General features: G+C 35.3%; 1 protein-coding gene across 8 annotated transcripts in view; it reads left to right on the top strand.

The window, feature by feature from the left end:
• Nucleotides 1-23,616, top strand: part of ELF2 (E74 like ETS transcription factor 2) — a 112,442-nt gene that overhangs the window by 32,672 nt on the left and 56,154 nt on the right. For 4 of the 8 annotated variants that reach the window (XM_057502620.1, XM_057502617.1, XM_057502619.1 and 1 more), the window contains exons 2-3: nt 7,228-7,466; nt 23,391-23,556. The exons of 2 other annotated variants lie outside the window; for them this stretch is intronic. In XM_057502620.1, the coding sequence (XP_057358603.1) occupies nt 7,395-7,466; nt 23,391-23,556 (238 nt within the window). In that variant the 5' untranslated portion in view covers nt 7,228-7,394. Of the gene's footprint in view, nt 1-5,967; nt 5,985-7,227; nt 7,467-23,390; nt 23,557-23,616 lie in introns of those variants that run through there. 2 more of the 8 variants (XM_057502618.1, XM_036928228.2) reach the window with 2 other exon arrangements.

Below are 23,616 nucleotides of genomic sequence, written 5' to 3'. Positions count from 1 at the left end.
GTAGCTTTGCCTTTTCATGGTGATAGGAATAGTTTGCAGAGCTGAGACAAGTGACGGCTGGAAGGACTTCCTTTCTTGTTGGTTTGTGGCCCTCCTCTCCTGGGAGAACAGCGGCCTCTAGTGGCTTGTGCTGCGCAGCTGTGCGCAGACAGGGTTTCTGCTTCCTGCCCGGCTGCTATGGAGTTAATCTCTGCTGTTGCTGTGGGCGTGGCCTGGCTCGGGCAGCTACTCCAAAATGGTGGAGTCGCGTTGGAGCAGGAGCTGCTGGGAGGCTATTTATCTCCGTAAGGGGCCTCCCTGCTCCCTGCAGCCCAGGGGTTAGGGTGCCCAGAGATCCCGGATTCCCTACCTCTGGATTAAGTGACCCGCCCTGCCCCTTTAAGACTTCCAAAAAGCACCCGCCAAAACAAAACAACGACCACAAAAAAAAAAAGAAAAAAAATTTTTTTAATTAAAAAAAAAAAAATTTTTAATTAAAAAAAAAAGGTGGTCGTTCGTTTTTCTTTATTCTCCGGTGCCAGCCTCAGGCCTCTGCTCACCGGTCTTTCTGCCCTGTTTCCCTAGTATTGGGGTCCCTGTCCCTTTAAGACTTCCAAAAAGCGCTCGCCAAAACAAAGCAGCAAAAAAGCAAAAAAAAAAAAAAAAATGGTCGCGCGCTTTTCTTATGTCCTCTGTCGCCCAGCCTCCAGTGCCTGCTCACTGTTCTTGCTGCCCTGTTTTCCCAGTATCGAGGGCCCTGCACTCTGGCCCGGATGGCTGGGGCTGGGTGTTCGGCAGCCCTGGGCTCCGTCTCCCTCCCGCTCTGCCTGCTCTTCTCCCGCCGGGAGCTTGGGGGAGGGGCGCTCGGCTCCCGCGGGGCCGGGGCTTGTATCTTACCCCCTTCGCGAGGCGCTGGTTTCTCTCAGGTGTGGATGTTGTCTGGATATTGTACTGTGTCCTCTGGTCTTTATTCTAGGAAGGGTTGTCTTTGTTATATTTTCATAGATATATGTTGTTTTGGGAGGAGATTTCCGCTGCTCTACTCACGCCGCCATCTTCCCCAATTTCTTCTACTTCTTTGCTTTTTAAATCATGAAAGTAAATAATTTGGCTAAGGTCTTGGTATTATTTGCACTGGGGTCTTTAGGATGGCAATTGCCGGACTGGCAATTTATCCCTCCTTGAAAAAGGGCAATTCTCATAATTTGTTGATTAGAAACTAACTAGATTCTAGGTTTCTTAATGATTGGAAATCTGCCATTTATCAATATCACCTCTATCTCTAGCCTTCTGTAAAAGAGTTGTTTGACTACTATAAGCCAGTTGACTCAAGTCTTTTAAGTATCTCTTTTTGACTATAGAAAAGGTGTTTATGACCACACTTGAGACTTTTCAAACATCTGAACGGTGGTCAGGGAGTAAACCTTGACTTTGACATACTTTTTCCCTAACCAGACCTCCTAGTGCATATCCTTTTGTCTGGTTCTTTCTTTTTATTTTCTTATTTTTTAATTCTACTTTGGTATTGTTAATGTACAATTGCACGGGCAACATTATGGTTACTAGACTTCCCGCATTATCAAGTCCCCACCACATACCCCATTACAGTCACTGTCCATCAGCATAGTAAGATGCTATAGAATCACTACTTGTCTTCTCTGTGTGGCACTGCCCTCTCTGTGCACCCCCTACCCCTGACATCATGTGTGCTAATTGTAATGCCCCTTTTTCCCCCTTATCCCTCCTTTCCACCCATTCTCCCCAGTCCCTCTCCCTTTGGTAACTGTTAGTCCATTGTTGGGTTCTGTGAGTCTCCTGCTGTTTATTCTTTGTTCTTATACTCCACATATGAGTGAAATCATCTGATCCTTGTCTTTCTCCACCTGGCTTATCTCACTGAGCATAATACCCTCTAGCTCCATCCATGTTGTTCCAAATGGTAGGATTTGTTTTCTTCTTACGGCTGAATATTATTCCATTGTGTATATGTACCACGTCTTCTTTATCCATTCATCTACTGATGGACACTTAGGTTGCTTCCATTTCTTGGCTATTGTAAATAGTGCTGCAGTAAACATAGGGGTGCATCTGTCTTTTTCAAACTGGAGTGTTGCATTCTTAGGGTAAATTCCTAGGAGTGGAATTCCTGGGTCAAATCATATTTCTATTTTCAGTTTTTTGAGGAACTTCCAGACTGCTTCCCACAATGGTTGAACAAATTTACATTCCCACTAGCAGTGTAGGAGGGTTCCCCTTTCCCCACATCCTTGCCAACATTTGTTGTTGTTTGTCTTTTGGATGTTGGCCATCGTAGCTGGTATGAGGTGATAATCTCATTGTGGTTTTAATTTGTATTTCTCTGATGATTAGCAATGTGGAGCATCTTTTCATCTGCCTATTGGCCATGTGAATTTCTTCTTTGGAGAAGTGTCTGTTCAGATCCTGTGCCCATTTTTAATTGGATTATATTCTTTTTGTTTGTTGAGGTGCATGAGCTCTTTTTATATTTTGGATGTCAACCCTTTTTTGGATCTGTCATTTATGAATATATTCTCCCATACTGTAGGACGCCTTTTTGTTTTATTGATAGTGTCCTTTGCTGTACAGAAGCTTTTCAGCTTGATATAGTCCCTCTTGTTCATTTTTTATTTTGTTTCCCTTGCCTGGGGAGATATGTTTATGAAGTTGCTCATATTTATGTCCAAGAGATTTTTGCCTGTGTTTTTTCTAAGAGTTTTATGGTTTCATGACTTACATTCATGTTTTTGATCCATTTTGAGTTTCCTTTTGTGTATGGGGTTAGACAGTGATCCAGTTTCATTCTCTTACATGTAGCTGTCCAGTTTTGCCAACACCAGCTGTTGAAGAGGCTGTCATTTCCCCACTGTATATCCATGGCTCCTTTATCATATATTAATTGACCATATATGTTTGGGTTAATATCTGGACTCTCTATTCCATTCCACTGGTCTATGGGTTTGTTTTTGTGCCAGTACCAAATTGTCTTGATTACTGTGGCTTTGTAGTAGAGCTTGAAGTTGGGAAGCGATATCCCCCTGTTTTATTCTTCCTTCTCAGGATTGCTTTGGCTATTTGGGGTCTTTTGTGGTTCCATATGAGTTTCAGAGCTATTTGTTCAGTTTGTTGAAGAATGCTGTTGGTACTTGATAGGGATTGCATTGAATCTGTAGATTGCTTTAGTCAGGATGGCCATTTTGACTATATTAATTCTTCCTATCCAAGAGCATGAGGTGAATTCCATTTGTTAGTGTACTCTTTAATTTCTCTTAAGACTTTCTTGTAGTTTTCAGGGTATAGGTCTTTCACTTCCTCGGTTAGGTTTATTCCTAGGTATTTTATTATTTTTGATGCAACTGTGAATGGAATTGTTTTCCTGATTTCTCTTTCTGCTAGTTCATCGTTAGTGTATAGGAATGCAACGGATTTCTGTGTATTAATTTTGTATCCTGCAACTTTGCTGAATTCTGGTTTTCTAGTAGTTTTGGAGTGGTTTCTTTAGGGTTTTTTATGTACAATATTATGTCATCTGCAAATAGTGACAGTTAATAAAATGGCCATCCTGACTAAACCTTCCTTAACAATCTGGATGCCTTTTATTTCTTTGGCCGTCATCTTTCTTCCTCTTCCTCACTTCACTCCAGCCATGTCGCCTCCTTGCCGATCCTAGAACTAGATCCTTGAAGTGTATTCCTCTTGAAGATCTTACATTTTCTCCTTCCTTTGACAAGAGAGCTCATCCCCTAGTCACTGGCACAAATCATTCCTACTTTTGGGTCTTCACTCATATGTCACTTTTTCAGTGAATCCTTCTCTCTGATTCACTCCAATTTGAAATTGCAATCCTCTTTTCTGCTGAATAGTCTCTCCCTTCGGTTCATTTGTCTCCCTAGACTTTATCACCAGCTGTATGTATACTATACATATTTTGCATATTTTCGTTTCTTCCCACTGGAATTTAAGGTCCTTAAGGAGAAGGACTTCTCTTTATTCACTGCTGTATCTCCAGCACTGAAAACCAATAGTGTATCATAGATGCTCAGTTAATATTTGTTGAATGACTTAATTATTGGAGTATGAGGGATAACTTGGAATAGATGCTCCCTATTTATTTATACCCTATTTAATTTCACAAAGAAGTAGAGACAACAAAGCGTCTAGTAGATAAACTAGAGTCTGTAAAGTGGTTTAGACTAAAACATTTGAGTGAAGCCATGGCAGTACAGGAGATAGCATAGAGAGTTTAATGAGTTATAAGAGGACTTAGGGATTCCTGGATCCTACATGCAAGGGTTGACCAGAGAGTAGCAGTGCCCTTAAATTTAGCCAAGTGGAAAACCCTGCTGTGGGCCTCTGCCTTAGAAGTCCTTAACTGGTCCATGCCTCCTGATAGGGTGAGGATTGTGGGGTTTCAAGGGAACTAGTCCTTCTAGTACCTGTTTCTAGATCAAGCTCTGAGTATTTGAACCCAAGAATTCCCTGCCCTTGTGGTCCTTCATAGGCCTCTTCCCTGGTTCTCTCTCCTATTGACTGTACCATGTGTATGGTTTCTCTAGGCCTAAGGGGTATCCAAGGGGCAGTTGTTTGCAGGCATGTGGCCAGAGCTTAGACACATGGGCACATGTATGTGTATAAGGCTTCTTGTAGGATGGAGTAGAGCCAGAGGTAGGAAGAGAAAAAGAGGCAGCCTGCAGGCCTGGGGAGAGAGTATGGTCCTCCCATGCCCCCATAGAACTTGAGGGAGCCTGAGAATTCCAAATCAGAATTTAGTCTTTTAGGTTGTATAAAGGGAGATGGAATAATAATTTAATATCTTGCTAGGTTGTTTTATAACTAAAAGATTTAGACATATGGTATATAGGCTTCCATTTGTACTCTTGTCCCAAGTCCCTTGAACATTAGGTATAGGCCTGCAAGAGGGAATTGAAAAGGAGTAGCTAGAGAGGGAGAAGGTAAATTCAAGATAAGAGTTTCAAGGAGGGAATGATCAATGTTGTCAAATGCTTCAGACATTAAGCCCCACGAAGACAGAAAAAGTATAAAATGTATCCATTGGCTTTGACAACCAGAATTTAGTAAAAATTTTAGTTGGTGGTGATGTTGCCAAACTTCCATAGAAGGAGGACTACCTGAGAAATTAGGAAATCGAGACAGAGTATAGAAGATGTTTTCTTAAAACCTCTGAGAAAGGAGAAACTCGAGTTGTAGCTGGAGGGGTATGCAGGGCCATGGAGGAGGATTCTTCCATGTTTAAGGTGACAGAGTCTTGTAAATGTTTATGTGTTGAGGGGAAGGATACAGTTATCCTTTAAGTAAGAGAATATTAAGGAAAATGGGAATAATTGATGGAGCAAGGCCTAAGATCCAGTACATAGGTCACTAGAATAGCCTTTGAAAGAAAGAGGGCTGTTGGAGGAGGCTTGGGATGTTTGGATGTATATGGATGCTAAGTTTGGAGGGTGAGAGAGCAGGAAAGTGATTTAACAGGCAATAATACATCATGAACATTGTTTTATAGTAGTTTTTTGGGTTGGTCTTTTTAACTTGATTTTATACTCCTGGGGATCAGGGATCCTGCAGCCAAGCATTGAAATCCTGTTGGTTGATTGAAATATATAGCCCAAAATATGGGGCCTAGGCTATGTATATTGTATCTTTCCTTACTCAAGGATTGTTATTTGTGGTGACTTAAAATTTTAAGTTTGTTAAAAACTTCTGATTCCTCAACAGCCTAGAAATAATTTATTATATTCATTATACAATGTATGTTATCAGGCTTTAGAGGTGGTTTGTTATAATAAGTATATTCTGTCTGAATCACACTTATTTTGGGCAACAGATTTTTAAAATAGAATTATATTAATACTGCCCTTTCCCCCCCGACCCACACTAGTAACTCCAAAGAACTGCTGGTTTATATTTTGTGATTTAGCTCTTGCAAAGTTGTGAAAATAGTGAAGATGCTTAGACTACTTAATATTCAAATTGTAAGTAAAATTTACTTCTGCTATTATTATCTACATGTTTAGAAAACAGAAATTGAAAAGAGTAGTTTACCTGGTATAGTAATAATGAGTTTTAGTGTGATAGGACTGTGTGTTATCTTAACTTTTATTCTTAAGCTACAAATACTTCCATTTCCTGTTGAAGATCAAAAGGAGCCATTACTGAATGGGACTTAGGTAGTGAGCTAAAATTTCTACTTTTTTTCAGGTATTTCTTTTTACTGTAGAAATTTATGGAAATTCTTTTTAATTTTATTTTCATATTTGTATGATACTAGTAGTTAACTTAGGACATAATATTAGTGGAATGATTCATTAGAAATGTCTATTCTGTTCTTTTTATATGCTTATTTTTCTGCATCTTTTAATTTTTATATGAAAATCCTGTTAGAAGTAAATATCTAATATATGAAAAATTTAAAATGTACAAAATCAAATGAAATAACTTTTTAGGAGTAATCTAATGTGTAAATCTAGGTGTACATATTGACATTCATAACTAGTAGAGAAAAAGCTTGAATTATGTTTACTTGAAATCATTCGCTATACTGTATTTTGAACCAGTAGCAAAAATATTATTGAGGAAAGAATGATAAAGTAATATTAAAGGCATTCCAAGCAAGTTCACTACATTATTTTCAAACTCCTCTATTTGAAAGTATAAGCAGCTCGCATTAATGTAATACATATCCTTACATAGTATTCAAAATGTGAACACAAACTGAAATTGCTACCATAAGCAAAAGACAATTGAATTATATTTTTCAAATAAACAAAACAAATGAGCCGAAGAAGAGTGAAATATTTACAAATCAATAAATCCTTTAATTTGTTAAATAGGCAAATAATTTCAGAAGTTGTTTCAATCCAGCACTTTTTATGTTTTCAGTACATTAAAAGATTTTTTTATATTCCTACCAAAGTATTTTAGGAATAAAGGTACATTTTCATAAGGGAGAAAGTTATAACATTTTATCTCAGAATGTAAATGTCATAAGGTCACTTACATGCAGTAGCTTTGTAAAAACTTTTATTTCAGATTGCTCATGAACTTGACAACTCTTAAGGAGAATGCTCCTTACTGCCCTCTTTTGTCACAGGGCTGTAAGCCTATCTCCTTTTTTCCTGGTTTACAGAATGTTAAAAAAGTAGAGAGCAAAGTAGGCTGTGCTTTACATCCTTCCTGTATATTTTTAATAACTTCTCAAATTCTTCCTCTTTTTAGGTTCTCTGATTAATCATCTTTAGAAGACTGGATTTCTGGATATCTATTCCACTCCACCTCTGTTGATTTTTAAAACATGATAACGCAAACCTGTAACACTGGCAATCATCCATGAACCTTTAATTACATTGGCTAATAGCATTTGAAGCTTCCTCAGGGAATAAACAATGACATCAGCAGTGATTGACAGTGGAGGTTCTATTTTGGAGCTTTCCAGCAATGGAGTAGAAAATCAAGAGGTTAGGCATCCAATGTATTACATTTCTGTTTTTTTCATAGAAATTAATGCATGAACTAATTCTGAAATTAATAGGAAATAGGTATTTGAGAAATGTACAATGCTTGAAACTGTACCTGTCTTGTGTCCTCATATAATTTAGGTAGTAGAAGGTTGAGGAAAGTACTGCCAGGCTCACCTGAGTTGTTGGTACATGTATATATTGGAATAAACTGGGAGGAAAAAATTTGAAAGAAAAGAACACTGTTGTATTATTAATTGAGAGATTTAAATTCCTGATAAAATCCTTTGTTTTGGATTATAGAGTGTGAAGGTATATACTGTACCTAAACACCTAAATTAGATCTTAAATTAGAATTCTGTGTCTCCTTTAGTTGTCATCTTTGCTTTTTGGTTATTATATCTAATTCTCTGGGGATCCATCATATTTTAATCTAATATATGTGCTAAGAAATTTAGATAATTTGTAAATTTGGAGAGAAATTCAGGTTTTGAAATTTTATACATGCAGAATTTTTCATCATTAGCATATTTGGTTATTTTCACATTACTGATAACATTAAAAAATAAGAGGAGTAGAAAAATAATAGTACCTGAAATATATGGACTTCCAGGGCTTGTCTTCTGTTCCCAACATTCAGTAAAGAATGAATATTGGGAAGTATCTAAATTAAAATAATAATGTGAGACTTCCTTTCTGCTTGCTAGATAGGCTGCTGCCCAATTCATGACTCATTGAATAAAACCAGTTATATCTTCAAATATTTTTATATATATATATATATATAATAATGCTGTCACAGTAATGGACAAGCACAAATACTTAGTCAGAGATGAAGTGGGAAAATGGAAAGTTTACTGTATTAAAAAAAAGTTTTCCTTATAATATATGAAACATACTTCTGTTCCTGGTGCTTACTTAGTACCAGTATAGTGGTACAATGGCAGGACTGTGAAACAAGTTAGGACATCAGGCTGTGTGTTCTAGAGTCAGGATTCTTTTTCTTCTTTGCTTGGTGTCTGTTTAGTCTTCCAGGATAACTATGGAGTAATCTAATGTGTAAATCTAGGTGTATATATTGACATTCATAACTATGTAATTCATTGGGAAAGGGATAAAGTAAATGTCCTAGTTTTCCTTTGTTCTCAATGGACTTGGTAACTGAAATGTTCCTGTTGTGTTTTAATCTAAGACTGGTTTAAGGTTCATTAAGAGAAGCCACAGTTACAAAACATATTTTATTCTCATAATCAATTTCTAGTTTTTTCTGGAAGATTCACTATTTTCTGTGTGATCATTTGCAGGTATGATAAACCAAAGAGATCAGGGACTCAAGGGACTTCCATCCCCTCCCACATCATCCAGACCAATTATTGCTTCTTCTTCAAGTGCCTTCTCTTTGTCCTATAGTTGTACTCTGCTGGTATTTAACCTATGAGGGGGGCCGCCAAGAACAACAGGCAGGATACATTCATGTTGTGCTGATTGGGTACTGTTAATATAAGAAAAAGAGCCCAACAGTTTGTTTCTGGAAGATTCCTTATATTTTTCTTCCTTTACATGGAACACAGGTATTCATGGACTGGAGGACTAAAGATTATGGAAGAGTCTGATAAATGAAATCATTTTACTAAGGCATTATTGAGTTATGCGGCAGCCATATAGGGTGGTCACAGGCATTTCAGGTAGTGTAGCATAAGAGTGGGGGAAACTATTCTAGGGGAAAATTATATTATGTAGGTGCTTGCTTTCATTCATTTGCTCCTTAAAGAAATATTAATTGGCCATTTACTGTGTGTCAAGTACTTTTCTAGGCTCTGGGGATAAAGTATTTTGGAATGGCTATGAAGAATAAATTAGGGCTAGAGACAGATGGAGAGGTGGTAGGGGGTATTTTAATTAGGGTGGTCAGGGAAGTCTGAAGGGGTGATGTTTTAGTTTAGACCTAAAGTAAGGGATTGGCCACTATCCAAAAGAAACATCTACAGGAAGAGAATTGCAGGAAGAAAGAAAAGTCACTAGTACCTGAAATATCTTTTAATTTTAAAAAGGGAGTTTGGGGAGTTTCATTCCTGAAAAGTGATTTATAAGACAAAAATTTTACAATTAGATTTTCAGGAATGCATCTATAACATACATCTCTACTCTGTTCAGCATGGAGAATATAGCCAGTTGTTCTGTAACATCTTCCTATGTTGACAGATAGTAACTGTACTAGTGGGGGTGAGGATTTCATAATATGGGTAACTGTTGAACCATTGTGTCGTATACTTGAAACCAATATAAGACTCTATATCAACGATCTTCAAGTATATCCTTGAAGTATATCAAGTATATTTGAACAGTGAACTATATCCTAATACTTCAATTAAAAAATATATACTCTAAAACAGAATAGGGTGAAAAGATGACCTGTCACGATTTTATAATCATCACTCCAGAATCTGAAGGAAAAAAATGAATGTTTAAAAGTGATGGGTATTTGGGGAGTTATTAATGATTTTCAGGCTTTAATTTTTAATTTTTTAATTACTTTTTATTTTGCTATCATTAATGTACAATTACATGAACAACATTATGGTTACTAGACTCCCCCTATTATCAAGACCCCACCACATACCCCTTTACAGTCATTGTCCATCAGCGTAGTAAGATGCTGTAGAATCACTATTGTCTTCTCCATGTTATACTGTCAGGCTTTATTTTTTATAACTATTTCTAATTATAAAAACAATACATTTTGTAAAATTAGGATAATCTTATTTCTGACAAAGATACCCAAAAAAGTAAACTACAGTCTTACTAATAAGATGCAAAGACCATATGGAAAATAGTAATAAATATATAAAATGCTGTCATACATTAAGAAATCCAGTTGCCAAAAAGGATTTAGATACAGAAGGATAATTTAGTATTAAGAAAACCATTAATACGGATCAAAGATCTGAATGTAAGACATGAAGCTATAAAACGCTTAGAAGAAAACAAAGGCAAAAATCTCTTGAACATAAATATGAGCAATTTTCTCCTGGACACATCTCCTTGGGCAAGAAACAAAATAAAAAAATGAACAAGTGAAACTACATTAAACCAAAAAGCTTCTGTACAGCAAAGGACACCATCAGCAGAACAAAAAGATATCCTACAATATGTGGGAGAATATATTCATGACCATTTTATCCAACAAGGGGTTAACATCCAAAATATATAAAGAGCTCATATGCCTCAACACTAAAAAAAACCAAATAATCTGATTAAGAAATGGGCAGAGGACCTGAACAGACATTTCTCTAAGGAGGAGGTACACATGGCCAACAGGCACATGAAAAGGTGCTCCACCTCGCTAATCATCAGGGAAATACAAATCAAAACCACAATGAGTTATCACCTCACACCAATCAGAATGGCCATTAGAAATGACAAGTGTGGGTGAGGATGTGGAGAAAAGGAAACTTTTCTACACTGTTGGTGGTAATGTCAATTGGTGCAGCCACTGTTGAAAGCAGTATGAAGGTTTCTCAAAAAATTAAAAACAAATACCATTTGACCCAGTGATTCCACTTCTAGGAATTTACCTGAAGAAAACAAAATAGCTAATTTGAAACGATATATTACCCCTATGTTTATTGATGTATTATTTACAGTAGCAAAGATATGGAAGCAACCTAAGTGTCCATGAATAGATGAATGGATAAAGAAGATGTGGTACATATACACAATGGAATATTATTCAGCCATTAAAAAAAGAAATCCTGCCATTTGCAACAACATGGGTGGATCTAGGGGGGTATTATGCTCAGTGAAATAAGCCAGGTGGGGAAAGACAAACACCATATGATTTTTCTTATTTGTGGAATATAAAAACAAAGCAAAATAAATGGAACAAAACAGCAGTAGCCTCATAGACACTGAGAAGTGACTGGTGGTTTCCATGGGGGAGGGGTTGGGGTGTGTGGGTGGGTTGGTTGAGGAGGATAAAGGGGCAGAAAAATTCTCAATCATAGTGTAGGTTGGTCATGGGGACACTACAATATGGAGAATATAGTCAGTGATTCTGTAACATCTTCCTGTGTTGACTGATAATAGCTGTAGTAGTTGGGGGTAGTTAGTAATATGGGTAACTGTTGAACCAATGTGTTGTATATATATTTGAAACTAATAGAAATTGTATATCAACTATACTTCAATTAAGAAAAAAGAAAACCATTAATACAGCATATATTCCTACTAACTGGGTTACCATTAATATAATATATATCCCTATGAATATGATAAATGATAATTAAGAGTAGGGATAAAATACTTGTTGAAATGGGGTTTGTGAAATTCAGTATCCATTCCTAATAGCTCTTAATAATATAAATACAGATGTATATTTCCTTAACATTATAAAAAAATAACTTAAAATCAACAATCCTATTTAATGGTTATGTACTGGAGTATTTCCTTTAAGACTGGAAAGAAGGTAAGTATGGACACTACCATTGCTATAATATTTTTCTGCAGTCAGGCAAGATAATAAAAACATATATGAATATTATGAAGGAGACCAAAGTTTATTTACATATAATGTGGTTTTTCACCTGGGAAAACCAGAGGCATCCATGAAAACCTTTTAGAAATAATAAGGGCGTTTGGTAGTTTGGTGCGTACAAAATTAACATTAAAAAATCTAGCTTTCTTTTTTAAGGACTATAAATTAGGATAGACCATAAAAATAAGATCCCTTTCAGAAAATTAACAAAAATATATAAAATGCTGAGGAATAAATGTGAAAGATACGTGTACTTATTTGAAGAAAAATTAATGGTATTGAAGTGCATGAAAGAAGACTCTAGTAAACAGAGATATACTTTGTACTTGGGTAGGAGAGATGGGAAGAGTTGATATTTTGGAAGATGTCACTTTCCTCCAGTTAATCTATATTTTAATTCTATCTCTATAAATGTTAGGGCAAGTTTGGGGAAAACTGATTATATGGACCTAAAGATTGAATGGAAGAGTAAACCATGCAAGAATAGCCAGAGCAGTTTTTGAAAAGGAAATGTAAAGCAGGTAGGTCTCATAGAAATGCAGAATTAATGTACAATAAAAAATAAAAAAGAATTTATACTTATGAAAACACAGTAAATACAATTTTAGAGAGCATCTGCTTCCAGACAAACAAGATTGGGAGTTTTTCCATTCCAGATTGTGATGGAATAACTGAGACCAGATTTATACTCCTACCGTAAACAACTAGGAAAATGAACAAAACATGAAATCACAGTTTCAAAACATTAGTGTTATGGTCTGAATATTTGTGACACCCCCACCCTCCCATTCATATGTTGAATCCTAACTCCTGAAGATGATGGTATTATGAGGTAGGGTCTTTGGGAGGTGATTAGGTCATGAGGGAGGAATCCTTATGAACAGGATTAGTGTGCTTATAAAACGTTACAGACAGCTCCCTTGCTGCTTCTGCCATGTGAGGATACAACAGAAATCTGACCGAGAAGAGGGCCTGTACCAAGTCATGTTGGCACCCTGATGTTGGACTTGCAGCCTCCAGAACTGTGAGCAATAAACTTCTACTGTTTATAAGCCACCTAGCGTGTGATATTTGTTACAGCAGCCCAGATGGACTAAGACAACACCTGGACAGTGGGCAGCACACAACTGCCTCCTGAGAGAAGAGAAGTCCATCTTTGTGATTGCACTGGCTCATTGCTTGGAGCCACTTCCAGAACCACATGTGAGGAGGAGGAACCCAAGCAGAGTGCAATAGTCTCACCTGTCTGAGGAAACAATATTTAGAATTTGTAGGGGCTAACACAACTAATCTGAAGGGCAGAGTATCTGAGAGGAAGAAGCTGTTAAGAGGAAGGATATCAACTCGGCCTTGGGCCCCACTAGTCTTTAGCTGAATGAGCTGCCCTGGTGTGGTGTGAAACTCCATGAAGCCAAGCAAGTAATGACCAGGAAGGTGTGTAAATTCAGTAATTTGTTGAACAATCTGCAGAGTTCATTCAGGGCTGGGAGCTATTAAGAGTTCCAGGCCAGTAGAATGGAGAGTCCTTGTTAATTGCCAGAGCATTCCCAGGGAATTCATTATAGGCTTCAGAAGGGTCATGCCTTATAGTAGTGCTAAACTAGTCCTAGAATAAAGGATAGTACAAACTTGCCCTAAAAAGGTTTAAAAACAGGCTTTGAAAATGGATCCTAAAGTAACTTAACTATGTCATAGTAAACATTAAAATAACACAACAATATGTAAATCGCTCCCAGCAATGTTAAATATACATATCCAACACCCAACCATGTTAAATGCAAAGAAGCAGGAATAATTAACCTGTAATTTGGAGAAAAAATACCTGCCAATGAAAACACAAACACAAATGATAGAAATGATGAAATTAGCAGGTCAGACTTCAAAACAGCCATTATAAATATGCTCAAGAAGTTAAAACGTGAACCTCAGAGGAGAGGTATAAAAGACATAAAAGAACCAAATGAAAGTACCATAAATGAAATATATACTATCTGAAAAGAAAAACACACTGGATAAGATTAGAAATACATTAGGCACGGCAGAAGAAAACAGTGAATTTGAAGAGAGGAATAAAAGTACATTGATAAGCACAAAAAACATTGTGGGGGCTAGGGGGAGACAAAGACTCAGTTACCTATGGGACAGTGTCAAACTGTGTAACATGTAATTTAAGCTCCAGAATGAGAGGAGAACAGAAGTAGAATATATGAAGAAATAATGACCATATGATTTTCTAGTTATTTGCAGCTGAAGCATTCCTAACTAGTATACCTTCTCTATGCATTTACATGTGGATATATATACATATGTGTGTATGCATATGTTTATATGTAGGGCTAGCGGATTTTAAAAATATAAATGGATCATACTACCCCCCCAAAAAAGAAATAATGGCCATAGAAGTTCCAAGTTTGATGAAAAATACAAACCTATACATAGATCTAAGAATCCTTAACCCTAAGCAGGATAAAGCAGAGAGCAAATAGACACTGAGGCACATCATAATAAAACTACTGAAAGCCAATTTCAGAAGGAAAATCTTAAAAGCATCCAGAAAAAATTCATTACATACAGAAGAACAAAGATAAAGACTATAGACATCTTGACTGAAACTGTAAATCAGAAGATGACTTTAAAATGCTGCAAAACTAAAATTTGTCAGCCTACAATTATTTATACAATGAAAATGTCCTTTAAAACGAGGCTCTTTTTCAGACCAACAAAAGTTGAGAGAATTTATCACCAGCAGACTGTGTTACAAAAAATGTTAAGTATATTTTAGGCAGAAGGTAAATGATACCAAGTGGAAATTTAGATATACACAAAGGAATGAAAGGCACTGGAGAAATTATTAAAGTGGGAGTAAATATAAAATACTTTTTAAAGTCAGTTTTTACTTTTTATAAAAGACAGTTGTTTAAAACAAAAATAACAATGTGGGGTTTATAATGTGAAGAAGTAAATATATGACAACAGAACAAATGATGGGGAAGAGGGAATTGGAAGAACATGATTGTAAGCCTTTTATGTTATAAATAAAGTAACAATTTGTATGTAAACTATAAGCATATTGTAAAACCTACATCAAAACTAAATACAAATTTAAACTAAAAAAGCACTATAATGCAATATTTGAATTAAATGGATATTAAATTATTAAAAAGGCAGATTAAAAGGAATGAGGAATAAATGAAAAAAAGCACATTGGATGGTAGATTTTAAACTTATTAATAATATTAAATGTAAATATTCTGAACAGTATAAGAAATTGACTTTATAGCAATACAGTTTCAAAGTGAAAGTAGAGAAATAGATATACCATGCAAACATTAATCATAAAAGCTGAAATGGTTTCAGGACAAGAATATTATAAAGGGATAAAGATAGATATTTCATAAATGATAAAAGGACTGTTTTGTCAGGAAGACTTAACCCTAAATGTGTATGGACTCAATATTAGAGCTTCAAAATACATAAAGCAAAAACAGAATTGAAAGAAGAAATAGATAAATCCACAGTATTAGTCGGAGATTGCTGCATACCTTTCTCAGTAAGTGATAGAACAATGAGACAGAAAAATCTGTGAGGACATAGAAGACTTGAATAACATTGTCAGCCAGCTTCACCTAATGGGCATTTATTAAACACTAATAGCATTGGAATATACATTCATTTCATATGCATGGACAGTGAACTAAGAACATTTGCTGGGCTGTACATCTCAATAATTTTTAAAGGAATGAAATCATACAGAGTAAGTTGTCTGACCAAAGCAGACAATATTAGAAATTAATAATGAAAAAATGTTAGCAAAATCCCCCAATATTTGGATATTAATATCTCACTTTTATATAACCTATGGATTAAAGAATAAAGCACAAAAGAAATTAGAAAGTATTCAAAATGAAAATGAAAACAATATATCAAAATCTGAGGGATACAGATAAAGCAGTGCTTAGAAATTTTGTAGCTTCAGATGCTTATATTAAAAAGGAGAAAAAAATCAAGCTTCCACTTGAAACAAGAATGTTGGAAGGCTTATACCCCTAATTTGAAGACTTACTATGATGCTCCAGAAATTGAGATGTTATGGTAGACACATATGTAGTTCAGTGGTATGTATATAGATTCACATAAGGCTGACTGATTTTCAGTAATGGTACTAATGTAATTCAATGGACAAAGTATAATCTTTTTAACAAATGATGGTAGAACAACTGGATATCCATATGCAAATGAACTACAATCCTTTGTCACATTGTATGCAATGAATAACTTAAAATTGATTATAGAACTAAGTGTTTAAACTATAAAAACTTAAGGAAGGAAACACAGGAGCAAATTTCCTCAACTTTGAAACAGGCAATATGTCAGACTGAATACAGAAAGCATGAACTTTAAAAGAAAAAGATGAATTTAGCTTCATTTAAATAAAATTGAGGTTATTTAAATTGAGCTTTATCTGAAAAATTCTAAGAAAATCAGAAGGCAAACCAAAGATAGGAAAAAATATTTATAATACATATGCTGACAAAGGATTTATATTCACAATATACAAAATAGTAAGTGGAGATAATCCATTAAAATGGGAAAAGGATTTGAACAGATAATTCTATGAATGGTCAATAAATACACATAAAAATGCCCAATATTAGCCATTAGGGAAACAAACTAAACCACAAGGAGGTACTACTACTACATACTTACACAGAATGGTGAAAATTACAGAGTGGTACCATGTGTTAGAAAGGATATAGAGCAACTGGAACTCTCACACATTGCTGGTGGAAATGTAAAATGTAAAATAACATAATCACTTTGGAAAGTAATTTGATAGGCATTTTAAAATTAGACGTACTGTTCCCATATGGTCTAGTAACTTGACTCATAGGTAAATGTAGAGTAGAATGGAAAGGAAGAGAGGAAAAGAGCAGGGATGTTAATAGGAGCATTACAGCTATATGAAAATAGGTGAATGGATAAGCAATTGGTATATCCATACAATGGAATGCTCAGCAATGAAAAATGAACTAATACATGCAACAACGTGTATAAATCTCAACTTTATGCAAATTTCAAGAACTCAGACATGATAGACAAGCTGTTGACTATGTAAGAATTTTAGAAAAGGCAAATTTATAGGGATAGAAAACAGATTGGTGGTTGCTTAGGCCTGTGTGGGTGTGTGGGTGAGTAGTAGGTGGTGGTGGTGGTGGTAGTGAGGGTTGAATGGTATAGGGGGTGCAAGGGAGCCATCTGGGGTAATGGAAATGTTCTATTTCTTGATTGTGATGGTAGTTGCACAGTTGTTTTGTATTTATAAAAATCCATAAACCTTAAGTCTATAAAACTCAAAACTTAAATTTATAAAACTCATTTAAAATAAGTCTACTTTCAGTGACTGTAATGGGGTATGTGAGGAGGGGTATTTGATAATAGGGGGAATCTAGTAACCACAATGTTGCTCATGTGACTTTATATTAATGACACCAAAATAAAGAAAAAATAAGTCCACTTATATAAATATACCTAGATAAAGTTGATTAAAAATAAATGATTTATGTAAGAGAATGAAACTGGTCATTGTCTAACCCCATACACAAAAGTAAACTCGAAATGGATCAAAGACCTGAATGTAAGTCATGAAACCATAAAACTCTTAGAAAAAAACCATAGGCAAAATCTCTTGGACATAAACATGAGCGACCTCTTCATGAACATATCTCCCCGGGCAAGGGAAACAAAAGCAAAAATGAACAAGTGGGACTATATCAAGCTGAAAAGCTTCTGTACAGCAAAGGACACCATCAATAGAACAAAAAGGCATCCTACAGTATGGGAGAATATATTCATAAACGACAGATCCGATAAAGGGTTGACATCCAAAATATATAAAGAGCTCATGCACCTCAACAAACAAAAAGCGAACAAACAAAAAGCGAACAAAAAGTTAACTAATGTGGTATGTGGGGGGAACTTGGTGAAGGGGGAAGTCTGGTAAACATAATGTTCCTCATGTAATTGTAGATTAATGATACCAAAAAAAAAAAAAAGTGAATGCGATCACACCAAGTGACTAATGCCCATGGTAAAAAAATAAATAAAAATAAAAAAATTAATGATTTATTTGTTGAGATACAGCCTTCCACAAGTTTTATTTTATGAAAATGATATTTCTTTAAAAATTTTTCAAATTACTCCTTATAGGCTTGAAGGTTTTTTTTGTTATTAGTCCATTTGTTATTTGAAAAAAAAAAGTATTTTGATTTTTCTTATATAGGATTATTGTAAAAAAAAATAAACTCAGACATACTGAGAAAATGAAAATCCTCCTTTATCTGCTCACCTCTTTTACCAGGTTATTGACAGAGATATACTTTTCCAGACTTTTAAATGCATATGTAAAATAAGTATTTATATAAATAGAATCATACAATAATACTGTGTGTACTTCCTCACTTATTTGTCTCATGTATCTTTTTCCATGACAATGCATAGATATCTGTCTCAACTTTATAATTACGCTGAAAAATCTATCATTGTATGGATATACCATAGTTATTTAGTCCATTTCTGATGGGTATGTTTTCTTTTTCTATTTCTGTTTTTTTGGCACTATGAACACCTTGAGAGATTTGTCTTAAAACTGTGTTTGCATAGTAAGTCCACTTTATTTTAGTGACTTACTTATTTGGAACAGCTCCTGGTGGTAAACAGCTGGGGGGAGATTTGTTCCCCAGAGACTGTCACAGTGTATGTGTCATTTTTGATAAGGTTTTAAAGGTAGCCTTACCATATACCATGAAAGAAAAAAATGTGAAACAAATTTATGTGTTTTTAATACACTACTGAATTTTATGTCTTTCGATGTATTTGTAATACACAGTGATAAAGAATTACAATAACTCTGCTTTTTAGCCATTTTATGGTATTTGTCTTTGGAAAAACTTCTGATATATGGAGAACAATGACTGTAGTGCATTAGTAAAGCACTTTTTAGGTGAATACTGCAGAATTGCCCTTGTCCTCCCTCTTTAAACTAAGAATGTCTCCTTGAAAGAAGTTTTTGAGATCACTGTTACTGCTTCTAGTAGGGTTGTCAGATAAAATACAGGCTATTCAGTTAAAATTTGAATTTCAGATAAACAACAAATAACTTTTTACTTTATGGATGGGACATTCTTATTCTTTGTTTATCTGAAATTCAAATTAACTGGGTGTCCTTTATTTTTTATACACTAAGTCTTGACAGCCTAGCTTAAGGGGAACTAGTAGGTTGTGCCAAGACCTGCTGCATCTGTATTTAATGTGTTTCAATTATTGCATATTTTGATGACAAGCAAGATTACAGTGATCCTAAGAAAAACAACTTGGTAGATATGTAAGTTTTACTATATTATTATAGAACAAAAGACTCCTGATTCTTTGTTTTTCCACACTCCTTCCCTAGTAAAAATAGCTAACTCTTTTACAAAATACAAAGCTTAGGAAGTTATGTGCCATTGTAGATTACTGAATGTTGAATTTAAGCATACCTATTAATACTTATTTTTTTTTAGCTTTATCATTCTTTCAACCAAGTTACAAATACTTAAATGCCATTTCAGTTTATATGAAATGCCTGTTGTTGAGGAGGATATAAAAATTGACTGAGATCTGGACTCTTGCTCTCAAACATCTTAATATCACATCAAAGAGTTGGATATGTAAACAGATAATTGCAATACAGGATAATGAACAGTGGCAATATTAGGCAAACAACTTGTTCTAGAAGTACTTGGGGTGGAAAAATTGATTCAGACTGGGGGGATTATAGAAATTTCAGGCTACAAAATAAATATGAGAAAAGTCATGGAAACTTTCACATTTGGGAATTAGGGACAAGGCAAATAAACAGCTATTTGAAGTAATACAGGAAATAAGCTGTCAAGGTGGCACATTAGTTTATTGGGGCTGCTGTAGTTTCATAAACTAGGTGGCTTAAGCAGATATTTATTGTGTCTCAGTTCTGGAAGCAAGAAGTTCAAAACTGAGGTGTTAGCGCTTTGTCTGAGGGCTCTGAGGGAGAATCTCATGTTTCTTTCCTAGGTTTTGGGAACCTCCTGGATTCCTTGCCTTGTAGATGGTATTGTCCCTGTGTCTTCAAATCATCTTTCCTCTGGGTCTCTATGTGCAAATTGTCCCTTTATATAAGGACATGGTCATACTGGATTAGGGCTTGTCTTATTTTAACTGGGTCATCTGCAAAGACCCCCATTTCCAAATAAGCTTAAATTCACAGGTACTGTGGGTTAGGACTTCAACAGATTTTTATTTCCTACTGGTAGAGTAGGGGTGGGGAGTTCACAACATAAAATAATCTCAGATTAGTGTTACTATTAAAAACTGCTAAATTTCAGAGCATTGAAAAAAGGTACAAGTCCCTTGGATTATGTATAAATAAACTATTCACTGCTTGGGTCAGTACTGCTAGTTCAAATGCTACTTACGATGTTGCTTTCTGAGTTTCTGGTTAGTGGAGACCTCGTCAGTCTTTACCTATCCCATGCTTGTCTTTAATAGCTATTTTATAGCTAGGTGTTGCTGCTTGTAGGCTGGTTATAAAGCTGAGCAAGAAGCATGGAGATTCAAATGTTAGTATATTCCATTTGTGGGAGATAATTTTTTTTAATATTCAAAAGTTGGCTCACATTTTTTGCCATATACAAAGTAGGGGAATTCAGTGTTAATACTCAACATCTGCTTTTAAAATATTTACTATATCTTTGTTTTGTAACATTTAAATTTGTGAACTTTTATACAAAATGAAGAGCATATAAAATATGTATGTTTCATTTTAAGAGTAACAAGAAGAATATTACCTATAACTCAGATTAAAATAGAAATTACTATTATTTTTAAAAAGTGTGCCCCTCTCATATCCCCATCCCTGTCCCCAGTGGTGCCATTATTCTGACTTACTTGTTATTATTCCTTTACTTTTCTTCATAGTTTTATTATCTGTGGATATATTCCTAAACTATATATTGTTTACTTTGAAAAACTGAAGAGCATACCAAACTAACTGAGTTAAGAAAGGGCAGCATTACCATAGTTTGATGAAGGTTTCCAGGAAAGGGCTGACTAGTCTAACATCAGGTTCATTGAGTTCAAGAGCTTCTACTCAGGTAATAAGCGAGCAGGGTCATGAGTTCTTGGAAACAAAGGGCCATCTCAGACAGGTATCCAGCTGTGTTACAGTATGGACCTGGTATTGCAGGTTTGTTCAGCAGCTTTCTAGTCACATGAAAAGAGTAGTTTTTAAAAAATTTTTTGTTTTTAAGCTCTTTGTGGTCTTCTTCCAACACTTAGGAGTAGATCAAAGCAGAACACATATGGAAGGTGAAATGACTGTTCAGCTGATTCAGGTAGTGAGGCAAGGTAGAGTGAATAAGGTACATCAAGGAAGCCAGATACAGTTTTTAAAAAATTGGAATAGGCTTATCTGGGCATTCTGTCTTTAGGAACTATGTCAGTGGTTGTCTTGGTGATGACAATTTATCATAATGTCTTAGCAGTCACATTGCTACAGTCTGGACTGGTTGCCCTTTAAATGCAGTGCACAGCTGGCAACATCCTGGAATCTCTCTTCACAATCCTCCTGAAGATTACTATTGTCTTTCTTCCATGTTGGATCACCTGTATTCTGTATCCTAAGTTGTCATGTTTATTAACAACTTATTCTTTTTTTTTGATGGAATTCACCTGTATTCTGTATCCTAAGTTGTCATGTTTATTAACAATTTATTCTTTTTTTTGATGGAATACACTCTCCAATATCTTAAGAAAGGATGCATGGAAGATAAATGTTTTGAGATCTTTCACGTCTGAGAAAGTATCTTTATTTTACTTTAAAAAGATGGTTTGGGTGAAGAATTAAATTTGAGACAGGAAATAATTTTCCTTTTATAATTTTGAAGAATTATCTCCATTGTCATGTAACTTCCAATATGACTCCTGAGAAGACTGAAGTCTGAGTCTTATTCTTTGTATGTGACCTTTATTTTTTTTCTAGAATCTTGTAGAATCTTCTTTTTGTCCCCATTATTGTGATATTTCACCAGCGGTGTGCCTCAAACATTGGTCTTATTTTCTTATACTAAATACTTGGTACTTCCTCTCAAGTGGGCAGCTCAGGAAAATTTTCTGGAATTCTTTCATTTCATGCTGACCTTTCCCCCTCCCTTAATTTTATTTTTCCTCTGGAACTCCTACTATTCAAATATTGGACCTCCTGGGCTGGTCCTCTAATATTGTTCTCCTTTCTCTCTTATTTTCCACTGCTTTATCTTTTTTCTCTGGTTCCTGGAAGACTACCTTAATTTTATCTTCCAGTACTGTTTTTTCATTTCACCTATAATGTTTTTAATTTCTAAGAACTCTGTTTTTTAATGCTTCTTATTAAAATTGTATTCCATTCCTTTATGGATATATCTATCATTTTTTATCTCTGAGGAATATGAATATATTTGTGTGTATATATTCTGTTTTAGAGGCTTTTCCTCGGATAATATTGGCTATCTATATTTCCTCTAGTAATATTGGCTATCTGTTCATGATTAAAAGTAGAGGACTAAAAAGCTGATTAGAAACTGTTTTTGGTATAGTAGTGAGTGATACTAACAAATGTGCCTAATACGTCTCAAAGATGCTGTTGTTTCTCCTCTCCAGGAAGTAACTCTTCAATCTTCTGATGAGGTTGGGGAGTCCAGCTGCCTAGTATTATAGGAGGAGGGAGCAGGTCTAGGAATCAAAGTGCTTTTCAAACAGCTTTAATGGAATCTTCCTGGTCTTAACCCTCTTCTCTTTACCATCTGCTGCTCCCCAGTTTCCAGAAGTAATTGGTTTTGCTCTCTGTGGATTCTCTGTGTAAAGTGTGTGGTTTCTCAGCATTTTTTGCTGCCAGGCTATGATTTGGTTTTCCTGGGTCTGTTAAGCCACATACTACTACTACTCATCCGTCCACTTTTAGTCTCCCTAGATTTTGTTGCTCTTCTTCCTTTTCCTTTGTTGCTCATCTGTCTTTTCCATATGGGTTTTTTTTAATATTTGAAGGTCTTTTACTGTGTTTTAATGGACTTTCATTGACACAGTGAAATTATATGCATACTTTTAATTTTTCATCTTAATCCTTAAGCCCTGATTATTTAAAATGTTTAATATATGTCTTACCTCTTGAGACTTGAAAAGACTATTAAAGTGAGCCCTTTACATCTCATTTTAGTTTTTATGTTCATATTTATAATACGTGAAACTCACTGTGTAGTCTCCTTGAGACTATATGAACTCAAGTGAATCCAGACTTGTGAAAAAAAAAAAAGGTTGATTGTTTTTTAAATTTGCTCTTGTAGGAAAGTGGAAAGGTTTCTGAATATCCAGCAGTGATTGTGGAGCCAGTTCCAAGTGCCAGATTAGAGCAGGGCTATGCAGCCCAGGTTCTGGTTTATGATGATGAGACTTACATGATGCAAGATGTGGCAGAAGAACAAGAAGTTGAGACCGAGAATGTGGAAACAGGTAGACATCTCATGAAATTTCCTTATTTATAACTTTCCCCTTTTGTAAGTGTCAGCATTG

This window comes from Manis pentadactyla, chromosome 5 (assembly GCF_030020395.1).
Source record: "Manis pentadactyla isolate mManPen7 chromosome 5, mManPen7.hap1, whole genome shotgun sequence".
Taxonomy (NCBI): domain Eukaryota; kingdom Metazoa; phylum Chordata; class Mammalia; order Pholidota; family Manidae; genus Manis; species Manis pentadactyla.
The sequence above is the reverse complement of the archived record's forward strand: the minus strand, read 5'-3'. Positions and strand labels throughout refer to the sequence as shown.